Raw genomic sequence first — 11,957 nt, 5'->3', positions numbered from 1 at the left:
TTATGTATATTTTTGTTGAGAAAATGTTATAACAAAATGTTTTTTAAGAAGGATTTTAATTATTATTGTAAAAGATATTTCTTTAAAAAAAAAAGTCTTAAAATAACTACTTACAACTAAGTTACAGAAGAAATGGCCGATCTGAGGGTAGACGTGCATCTCTTTCTTTTTGTGAAGAACACTAAACATGCCGCCGATGTTACTATTATTTATCCTAGTGACTAGAACAGCATCCAATCGGTCGAGATGCCTGGTGAAGTCCCAGAAGCATGCTTTCCTGGCGAAACCGCCGTCGACGAGCATGTTGAAGCCGTTTATACCAAAAAGCGCGGCGTCACCTTGCCCACCGGGGAAGACGTATAAGGTCGGATGGCTAAATCTAATGTTTCCAACGACGTCGGACGGTTCCATGAGCTGGTCTAGTGTTTGCGGCACGAGATACTGTCCGATGTAATTCGTAAAACTCATGATGGCCGGTACGCCGGCTGTGAGAACATCGTCGGGGTTCACTCTGACAGATCTGCAAGATCTGTTAATACGAAGGACGTAAAATATTCAAGAAAGAAATACAATATATTATCTATATTTTTTATTTTAATTTTTCGCGTGTAGCGTCCTATTTTCGTTACGCATGAAACAGTTTCTATTGTGCGACGCAAATCGGAATTGTTGATATGAAAAAATGCGCGAGAGATACTCACCTGCAACATGCCTCCTTCGATAATCGACTTGTCGTCCAATCGCCGACACCCGCGCAATGTATATCTACGGTAACGCTATTCTCGTAGGCACGAAGGACTCTTTGCACTTCATGTTCACTGAACGCATCCAGAAAGTCTGCGAGACTGAAGGTTCCATCCTAAATAACAGTTCGTCGATTTGTAATTTAAGACGGTTAATTCTCCGCTAGTATTTCCCGCGACTAATTAACGTCTTCACAGTCATTGACAGACGAATTCATACAAGGTATAAGTACCTGCAATATCCAGGAACCATTGCCACCGAATGTATATCCAGCGTGTATGATGTGCCGATGTTTCGTGAAGCTCGCAAGGAGATTGCGAATACATTGTAATAATGTATTCGTCTGCGGGTGAATGAGAACCTCTGTCACGAGGTTCTCGGTGGCATATTGGATCAATCTTTCGCCTGAAATTTTCATTTCATCACTCACTAATCACATAACATAAATATAACTAATTAAATGTAATACAATGTAAAACAAATCAAATCAATACGTTTGTGACGATAATTACCGTTTCTGGCTTCCTCGCCTTCGGGGGCTTGCGCTACTAAGGCCGATAATTCCTTTTCCAGATCTACGTGACAACTGTCCTTGTCCCATGATAGAAAACCTGCAACCATCGAAGAAAAAGACGGCGATCTCTAAGTATAGCTGAACTTTTAAATCTTCTTCATACATGTTAACACAGACACCGATATCGAAAAACTTATGGATTGGAATCTGCATATAAATCTGTTCATCTTCAAGATTGAGTGTAACTTTAGGTATTCCGGCGACATGCTCTCTCATGAACTTGGCCAGGCTTTTCCGAGCCTGGCCCTGATATTTTGAATGGAAAGTAGGTTGTTCTCGTTTTAGATCATCGCTGTATATGCGCGGACACATTGAACTAGAGAAGTCGGCTCACCGAAATTCGCTGTAGGCGGATATCTACATCTCGAAAATATATGGACAACAGGGAAAAAGTACGTAATCTGGGAATTGCGAATGTCATTCAGTTTTATAAGATATAGTTTCTCCTAAAGAAAATTTTTTTAAACGTTGCTTAAGAAAGATATTTTAAATATTGCTTTATAAAGTCTTTTTAAACACCACTCGAGTGTAAGACGTTTATAGGTGAATGGTAGTAGGTCATAACTGCGTATAAATGTGCAAGACTGCAGCGATTTGGCTTCATAGAATAAGGGTAGTTCAGCCACCAATCGAGTGACGTAAGGTTAAGGTTAAGATGTCAGAGGCTGTCAAAACCAGTTACAAGTTGATTGATGAGAAAAGTAAATTAGATATCACATTATAAGCATAGCGCAATTTCCTTTGTTGTATATCAATAAACGCGTGATGCAGATTGAAATAAATATAAAAAATATAAATATACATCTTTATTTAATTACTTAAAACGTTTGCGCTAATTTCCAATTGCAATTATAATTAGATGGTTTCATTCAATATTACGTTTAAAATTAAATGAATGTCATTTGTGTTAAAATTAATGAATTATTTTTACTTCAAGCAGTTCAAAGAGAAAAAATTATATTACGTATAAAGATATAATTAACACATTAATGGACGAGGATTGTACAATTGTCTATTTATAATTATTATTATATTAAAATATTAATAAATGTTTTGCTTAGAATTTTCCGAATTATTTTACGAATGTGAAAGTGTTAATTACAAATTGCATCACGCACAGTTAATGCAAGAAAAGAAAAGAGAAAGTGCATCTCAAAACTTAATTGAATAATTAGGATGAATGAATCAGCAGTCGCAGTTTGTCATGAGGGTTGCTTGGGGCGGTCGTTTTATGACGTCACCGACACCGCACCCCGTCACGTGGTTCCTTACCAGCTGGCAATCGATCGTCGCACATCCTGTACCCACCCTCTATTGCCAACTTTAACGCAGAGATACTTCACTTGACATTGTACAAAAAAAAAGTGTCCGATGCTCTTAATCATGCCCTTTTAAATAAAATTTAAAATAATTATAAATGCGTGTGGAAACGACAAGAAAAAATTTTTAAAAATCGGAAATAAAAGGAATTATTCTTAACATGACTAGTATATTATTATGTTTTGTAAAAAATATATACTGAATGCGTCATATATGTACATTGAATTTCAAGGTTTTGGTAGCAACATTTATATTTCAATTCTCTGCAATTTCGGTAAATTGATTTTATCGTTTCAATATTTCATAATTCAATTCAAGTGCAAGGCTTTTCTTAGACCTCCTTCCATAGTCGGAAGTGTTGAAAAAAATTCCACCTGGCATCTTGTATGGAATTAAAAGATTGATGATACAGCACAATGGAACGTAACTCGTTGCCAAGGGAGAGTTCGGACTCGCTCTCTCGTAATTCTATACTGGCGTGTATGTACACAGACAAGTCTGGTTCGAGACGTTGCCTGGCAACGTCGTAGTATCAATCAATGCCGAGGATAGAGAGGAGCCGGAGAAAATTAACGAAAAAGAAAGAAAAAAGGGGGAAGGAACGAGCAGAAGGCGTTAGAGCAACGAATTCCGCGCGGCTTCCTCGCTGCCTCCAATTTTATCCCGCAATAAGTAAATACGTGTTGCATACTTTTCAGTAAACGTGGACGCTATTATTAGCCACTCGAGTACTCGACTGACGAAACATATATCGCATTTTCGCGAAATTACATTCGAAACCGCGAAGTACGCAAAATATGAATTATCCGAACGCATATAAATTGTCAAAACAAATTCGTTAAATTGAATTGATTGATCAGTTACGTTCCATTAAGCTTTTTGTGTAATTTTTACTATTACAGCTTTTGAACAATAAAATATTCGATCAATTTAGCAGATTAATGTTAAAAGAAAAAAATTATTTAGGCAATATATTGAAAAGACTGCATGTCAATTATATCGAGTCTTATCTGACAGCGAAAAGTCACATTGTCAGAGCCGGAACACATCGAGCGTGCTTGACGTGCTCAAACTGATCTGAAGCCCCAAAGCTGATACGAGAGAAGCCGTTTCTTAATGCTCACAGCTGGGTGGCGTTACTTAATTCTCACTGACCCCCACGGGTTTTGACTACAATATCAGTATCAGAAACATCGCGACTGAGCCCGAAAATTTGCATAGGACAAGTCTCCTTGAACGAAACGTTCAGTCGCGCGCATCCGATTCGATTTTTTTAAGATATAAAACGCATCAATCAAGGCTCGAGAACAGTTTTTTATAATATAGATTTTGATGAACATGCAAAAATAATTTTCGTATTCATTAGGAAAAATAAGTCCATCAAAATTAAGATTTTAATTCATGATTGATGATTCATAGGGCACGGCTTATTATGAATTCTTATCAATTGATATCGACAGATTAATGAATTAAAACTTAAATGAAATTTTCTAAAGTGTTTCATGTTTTATTTACACATATAGCTCGTCCGAATGAATTAAAACTTAAATGAAATTTTCTAAAGTGTTTCATGTTTTATTTACACATACAGCTCGTCCGAATGAGCTTCCAAATAGATAATGTTCTTGCGTAATAGGTAAGTTTCTCTCTGCTTATTATCGCAATGAAGCCTCTAATTGATATCAATATATGCTCTGCGACATGTTAGATTATCGCATTGGCTACTTATTTACTATTTTAATAAATTCGATCATTCAAAACGGATAGTGTTGGCCCATCGATGATTATCATGTCTGGTCGTGGTTATCATTTAGCCAATTAGCAGAATCAAAATACCGTTAATTAAGCCGCGCGGCTTTCATGAGAGCATCGACTCGTACAATTGCTCGATAATTCGCAAAGTACCGATTAACAAAAATAGAACTAACTAGCAACAGAAAAGAGAAGACAAACACCGAACAAATCAATACTCCAGCATTCCAGGTTTTAGAAACGTTTCTCTCAATTTTCCAGACTCGCTAAACGTTCACAAAACGATCGCTTTTGTAGATCAGTAATTTATTTTATTAATGGCCATGCACACCAAGAATAAATTCGGGTTGCAATTGCAGTTAAAGGCAGCCTGGCCCGTTAATTAAAACAGATGTTTTAATTAAACTGTCCACGAGCTTTGTATAACGCTTCGCGAATTTCCGTTCGACGGGATGAATCATCCGCGCGAATCCGAAGAAACCGCGCGGAATCCGAAGCACGGAGTCAAGTAAATCGCTCGTGAAAAAGGAAAACCGCGAAAAAATTCAGCCGCGAGCTTTCGATAAATGGAGCGGAAAAACGTTGCGACGTTAAAGTGTCGCTCGAATAAAATGATACCTGCCGTCGAGTGGACGAGAAATGGCGCTGGATAATCCGTCAGTGATTTATCTTGCAAATACTAAAGGGCGCGTTTATTCTACCGAAAAAATCCCCGGCTTTAATCGCGAGAACGATATATATTTCGTTATCCGCGCCATGTAATACGCGGAGTACATGCGAACAGCACATACAACGCGGCGCACACATTTTCACCAGAACAGGCCGCGGACGTATCCCAGCGTATTCCGCGGTTTCCTGCTTTAGAGCGTGACGTTCTGACACGTCGCTTGTATCATACGTACAATGGGGATGTATGTATCTAAATAGGCGATCGCGTCGTGTGAAAAGTGTAGGAGGATTGTCCGTGCGATCGACCGCGGTAATATATATATATATATATATATATGGCGCGCGTCACAATATATTACATTTACAAAAAGGGGAAAAAATCCAAGGCCAGCTTTGTCTAACAAGGTTTCCTCTCCGGTACGAGAGCTAACTTGCTCGCGTCCTCCCTGACCTATAATATTTCTGCACCAAGCGATATTGTATTTTTTTTCTCTTTCGAACCGGCGTCGCAAAAATAAAAATGTGTCAACGTCATTAGACGTAATTCGATGTAATCATCGCTCGAGAGGATTTCCATCGGCTCCTGTCTTCCCTCCCCGTAAGTCTCACGTGGAAGAAATATTTGACACTCGATGTCCCTATGGATTAGCAGCTTAAGCTAAGTATAGACAAAACTGCTGCGTGCGGTTTCCTCGCGGTAGCTCCCGCTTCGCGCATCCCTTAGGAACAACTCGTGTTTCTCGATTTGCACATTTGACTTTCCCCTCTTTTTTCTCTCTCTCTCTCTCTCTCTCTCTCTCTCTCTCTCTCTCTCTCTGGCCGACGACGGATGCCGGGAATGCTGGGTTTGTCCCGACTATGTTTAGAAATGGTTTCTCGTTGTCCTGCCTGCAACGCGCCTACATGTCACGTTGCGCGTAGTAAGTACACGTGCGACATAAAGTATTGCTTTAGCAGCCGGAAAAAAGAGCGCATAACCGTACACGTATTGTATCGATCGATCGAAATTTCTTCTGTAAAATTGTATTATGAGAATTCGAGATTAGGTAAAAGAGCAATGCATGTTCGACCGCAGTGTAATAAAAATTGTAAATGGAATATCGTATACATCCACTGTAAATGTAAACGTGCTCCGGTATTCCAATATCTTAAGAATATATCGCGAATATCGGCTAAACTGAAATATAAGCGGACGTAAAGCCTTTGTAATGTAAGAGGGTCAAAATGTTTTCAAGCAAATCACTGACATCGTTCCCGATTAATCTCTCGGGAAGAAATGTCAAAGAGAAGGTCGATCATGACCCGTTATTTCGGCTCGTGTTTCGACATAGATAATTCATAAGCGTTCCATTGTGCAGATATTACATGCAAAATTTCGCAAACAAATAACTGCTTCGAAAATAATAAAGATAAAAAATTATTAATCTTTTCTCGCGGTAATTTTATTTTTATGTATAACGTAATACTTTTTTTGTATTTAATATAATAATGCGACATAATTACGTGGTACGTGTCAATACCTATGTGAGAGCGTGTAAGTTCCGTGTGCTATAAGGATATTTGATCGAGTAGAGAGTTTGACAGGCCGAAAGTAGATCCGGGAGGAGGGAGAGAAGGAGGAGGCAGAGAGAGGAAAATAGTAGCGGATATTCAGAAATGCAGTGTACGACCTCGGCAGAGGGAGCATAGAGATCGACCTAGCTCACACACTCGTTGCTATTTATATTTCCAAGACAAGGGCGAAGACCTGGATCAAGGATTGAGAGTGGAAGTGACAGGGGCGGCTTCTTTTTGCTCCGAAAGGTCGTCGTAAAAGAGGAAACGTAATGGAGGCGACATTTTATCGAGAGAGATTATATTCGTACAGAATTATAAAGTATCGTACAATTTTTAAAAAAATCGAACATCTCACTTTTGTTACATACTCTCCTATTTTCTTCATTTTATCCCATCTTTTATTTTCTCGCGCGTCATCGTTGTGAAATGTTAGGAATGTAAATTACAATAATTTATGACATTTTTTCGCGATATCCCGCGTGTATATTTCGAATGTGGCACAGATGAGGACAAAGCAGTCGGTAGAATTGAAATAACAAACGAGCTAAATGTAGCAGGGATATGACGGGAGCGCGGCATGAAAAATCGCGGTATCACTATTCTCCATCTCGGTCAATATTTTACGCAATACCGTGTACGCACGCAATATTTAAAAATCGTACTTGACAACTCAGACAGAAACATATTTTCATTCTGTTGATTTTTTTATACCGCAGCTTCGTGCTAACCATAAATATTTTCTATTTTCCGGAATACGAGTTATACAAACGAAAATTTTAATTAACAGATCGTACGGGAGAGAAGACCAAAGACAAAATCAAAAATATCAAAATCATTTGCGCAAAATAATAATATTCACGTGAGGAAATATCTACTTGTGGAACACAAAATCGGACACCTGAACAACTCGAGACTCGCTCATTCCATTTAATAACTTCAAATTATAGTGATTGCGCCGCATTTGCGATGTGACACCGATTTATCCCGCGTTACATTATTCAGTAGGAATTGCCATCCATTGGGATAAACGGACGAGGCGCACGAATGCGCCGGTACGGCCAATTGGACCGGCGCATAAACCCAACTGATCAAGAAGCGTGTACTTTGTGTCGACGATTTAACGGGCGCGCCGATTACATCGCGCGCCGCCAGCATGCATCGGCCTCCACTTCTTCGCCGGCCGGCGCGGCGTGTCTTCGAAATTGAATGCGATGACTCACGGGCGGGGTCAAAGCACGTAGATTTTCATAATTGCGTCGAGCACGGCGTGGCAAGCGAGGGCAAGTTCGCTTGTCTAGACACGCGCGACGGGATGTGTGTATAGAGATGCGACGACTCGCCCACCGTTTGGATTATGCGTTCTCTCATTGCGGAACTCGCCCGCGAATGCCACTCCGTTCCCTCTTTTTTTTTTTCTCGCACCCTATACCTTTCAGATATATACCTACTTAGCAGCGGACTCGAGAGACGCACGAAAAATCCCGGTCCCGCCGCGCCGGGATGATTAATGAAGGAAGCGGAAGCGAGCTAGGCGCGTTGGCGTTGGCGTTGGCATTTTCCTACAGCGAGTGCGGTGGAGGAACGACGGGGAACGTGTGCATTTATTACGGCCGATAGGAACGGCCGGAAACGTGTCTGCACCGCGGCGAGCGCGAGAACGCAGTGTCATTCTGCGGGAATAGAGGACCTCCCCTTAGTCGTTCCGCGCGAGTTTTATAGGTACAACGATGGCACTTCTTTTTTTTTATGACGTTGTCATATCCCTCGAAAAATGGTAGTTAGGTACGATACCAGAATCAGATAAGACGAATTTTTACGTTGGAAACATTCTCACGACGCGTCGAATCCATTGAGTTTGGCCGGAGTCTGAACGGATACAGGCAACCATATAACGGAGGTGTCTTGGCCGCGAAGCACGAGCAAAGTATATACTTCCCCGCCGCGACATCGCCTTCGGATTTGCTCGCTGATGTATATGCCGAGTTCATTTCGCGCGAAGTCAAAGCTGTCGGAGAGCCGGGGTGGCAACGGCGGGAGGGAGGGAGGGAGGGCGAAAGAGATGAATGTGCGATGAACCGTGATTCCCAGGTAACGTGACCCGTTTGTAGTTCAAGCGTGTCTGAATTGCTTTGGCTTCACGAGACCTGCACTTGTCCGCACTTAGGGCACAACCACGTCGTATGGATCGCTTACGTACGCACGTACGCACTGTTGCTCGCGATTAAACTTTACGGCCTCGTCGGCAATCAGGGATTAGAGCTTCAATAGCACGTAATTTCGCTGCGATTTCAACGTTTCGTTGCTGTACGAAAAGTGCGTTTTAATAATGCGATGATATATAAATATAACGAGGATATTTTTTTTTTAATATCTCTGCCGTCTCTGTCGATACGAATAATCATTGTCTAGTTTAAAGTTTCAATCAGATAATCGAATTAGTGTCTAATGAATGCTTTGCGCGTTTCTAGAGCACATTAGGAGCATGCTCTCTCAGGAGCACTTGTGTGTTGGCTTTAGAACGTCCAAATATCCCGAGGAATATAGATATTGAAGTTTGCATACGCTCTCGTAATTTGGGAATTTGAAGGAGAGTTTCATCAGTTAAATGAAAAGCTTAGAGATAAATTGCTAAAACAATAATGAATCGACGTCCAAGAAGATTTATGAAAACCATTTATTAATAGATAATTTAAAGAAGAACGCGAATATTCTTAATAAAATAAGAAAAAAAAGAAATTTAATACCAAAAGTGAAGAAAGAAGAAAAAAATTTAAGAAAGTCATTTCAATAAAAGAATAATTTCCATATTTATTTAATTAACCTTATAAAAAAAAACTAAGCAGCGTCGGAACTTGCAACTGGAAATTGTCCTGTTACAATTAAGAGCTCGTAAATCAATCGAGAGCGTTTCCCTTGCTATCTTTCCGGCATTTATTGACACCGCGCTGCATGCGTATTGGTCTCGGGGTCAGGTTCAAGAACGAGGTAGTCGGTAGGCGAAGTCTCGCGGCTGACTCGTGGGGCGCGATAGCGAGAGAGCGAACTGCCGTGGCGAATGCCACGATAAAATTAGATACACTATATTCAGTTACACGTATACGCACGCCGAAAGTGTAAAACGGTCGTTGCCGGCCAAATGTGCCTCGCTCTTATCTCGCGAAGTAACGACCGGGCGCGTGCTCGTCGAAATGACACGCGAAATAAAAATCGGAAAAACGAGAAATGTGAATCTCCCCGAGAGAGCGCGCGAGTTTCAGGCCAGATGGAATAACGAAATTTAATTTCGCTCCGAACCGCGCGCGTGCCGACTGATTGGCGATTTTAATGAACGTCGTATAGAGGTTCGTAATTTATAACGTGTATATTTATACCTTTAATGTAATTTCGAATTTACAGTAATTTATGAATATGCGAAACAGAGGTGTAATGTACCGTGGGTAATAATTTTGTCTGTGGGCGCATTAGATTATGTCACACGGCAGTTTTCCGACATACGCCTCCCTGTCTCGTTTCTCCATAAACGTTAATTAACGCGGTCATGTATTAGGGTCGCGAATAATTATCATCGTACATGTCACTTCGTAAATTATGCAGCCGTGATGCATCCGGGCTCTCAATTCTTCGAGTAGATAGAAAACCTCATTTGCGTTCTCGCTTTATGAGCAGTGGTGCACCATTAAATGCCAGTCCTCTTCTCCTCTTAACCCCATTTATCGTACCTATATCATAAATTTCGGTAAATTTCATGTCTGGTTTTACATTAACGTAATATTTACAGTATCGATTTTTGCGGCCGGTTAATAAAAAAATTTTTTTATAATTGTTGATTACTTTTCGTTTATTATAAAATTTTTTTATTAAAGATACAGATTATTTTATTTTTTTTGTTAATAAAAATTCTAACTAAAGCAACGATGAATTTCAATTGAATTCTGAAAAAAATAATTTCAGTCGAGCAGAATTAAACGTTATTTTAAGCGGCGTAAATCGAAGTACAAAACATATACTCTAGCTTATTTAACAAAATTGTTTTAAACGAAATATTCGCAGTCGCTAGAAAATAAAAAAAATCCGTCAAACCCTACTTGAAAAATTTTAATCAAAGCAAATATTTCGCACGATTTTCATTTCCTTCGCTTAAAAAAAATCAAAGCAACGAAGAAATTATAAATAAATTGTTTCACGATATTGACAGGCAGAAATTATCTCCAACGCTTAAATTCCAGTAAATCATGTATCGCATTTTTTATTTAAATATAATTTCAACCATCGCTTTGATATTGACAAAACGCGGGATACAAATCGTCCTATCGAGGTATTCGCGTAACGAGAAAACACGTTAAAGAGACCGCACGCGCGATTGAAAATTCGTTTGTAACACGAGGAATGGAATGTTCAGCGAATATTCATCTCGGAATACGTTAAATGTTTTACGGTGTAAATCTTTCAACAAAGCCGGCTGGGGTACGGCCTTGGTGTTTGTTGTGTCGCCCGGTACGCGTACCGGCGTACGCAAGGTCGCGCCGTATTGTCATTCACGCGGTGAGACTCGAGGTGATATAGGCGGCGACGTATGAACCGCTCCGTGCGTTACCCTTCTCACTTCTCAAGACGTTCTTTACGAATAATCAGCAATTATTACCAATCCGGATGAAGTCTTCATCTCCCCACAAGAGAACCCAAACTTTATGATTATCTGTCGAAACAGATATTTCGCGCGATTTAACATATAAAATAGAAATCGGAGCGCGCTGGAAAATTCTAAATCATCGCTTTTTGATACTTTTATTCACTTTATTGACGTTCGAATACGTTTCTCGTTTTGAATTTCTTCCCTTTACGATTTTCTCGAAAGGGTGGAATAATGCACGAATTCGCCGAGGGTGGATGAATGCACGTACGGATCGGGGGAATTCGCGTAATGAAAAGTTGCGATCTGCCAATAGTTTATAAAATATCCCGAGTGTTCCGCGGGATTTACTGTACGCGCGTATTTGAAGTACACGTATTGCGCGTGATTTTAATTAGCCGCTTACCGAATACCGGAGCAGAGAGTAAGCATGTATCTGAACGGACTGAACGGAGTGAAGCTTGCCATACTCGAATCAGTCGAATCTTTCGTTCGCCCACCAGCGTCGCGTCGCGAGCAGGGAGAGCGGGTCGTGTCATCGCGTCGCGCGACTCGCGCGTTAGGTGGCGTTGCGACGCGTCTCTAATTAGCAGGGTACAATCGTGATTTACCTCGTATCGTAACACTTGTCAATTGCGCATAACGAATATTCGCTCGCATGTCGGTACAGCCTGTGGTAAACACGTATTACATATCGCGGGATTCACACTC

General features: G+C 40.4%; 1 protein-coding gene and 1 long non-coding RNA gene across 3 annotated transcripts in view; one reads left to right on the top strand and one right to left on the bottom strand.

Annotated features, from left to right (window-relative positions):
- Positions 1–11,957, bottom strand: part of LOC105453212 (microtubule-associated protein futsch) — a 43,555-nt gene that overhangs the window by 18,251 nt on the left and 13,347 nt on the right. The window contains exons 1-5 of one of the 2 annotated variants that reach the window (XM_011694967.1): positions 10,188–10,438; positions 1,257–1,355; positions 977–1,149; positions 702–859; positions 115–529 (exon numbers count right to left, since the gene is read on the bottom strand). In XM_011694967.1, the coding sequence (XP_011693269.1) occupies positions 115–529; positions 702–859; positions 977–1,149; positions 1,257–1,355; positions 10,188–10,221 (879 nt within the window). In that variant the 5' untranslated portion in view covers positions 10,222–10,438. Of the gene's footprint in view, positions 1–114; positions 530–701; positions 860–976; positions 1,150–1,256; positions 1,356–10,187; positions 10,439–11,957 lie in introns of those variants that run through there. The other variant, XM_011694966.1, reaches the window with a different exon arrangement.
- Positions 1,125–2,736, top strand: LOC105453211. Its single transcript, XR_974838.1, has 5 exons — positions 1,125–1,206; positions 1,318–1,509; positions 1,604–1,710; positions 1,873–2,019; positions 2,494–2,736. It is a non-coding gene; the product is annotated as an uncharacterized LOC105453211 (long non-coding RNA).

The sequence above is a fragment of the Wasmannia auropunctata genome, unplaced genomic scaffold (assembly GCF_000956235.1).
Source record: "Wasmannia auropunctata unplaced genomic scaffold, wasmannia.A_1.0 LD336001.1, whole genome shotgun sequence".
Taxonomy (NCBI): domain Eukaryota; kingdom Metazoa; phylum Arthropoda; class Insecta; order Hymenoptera; family Formicidae; genus Wasmannia; species Wasmannia auropunctata.
Note: the sequence above shows the minus strand (reverse complement) of the source record. Positions and strands in the feature narration are given on the sequence as shown.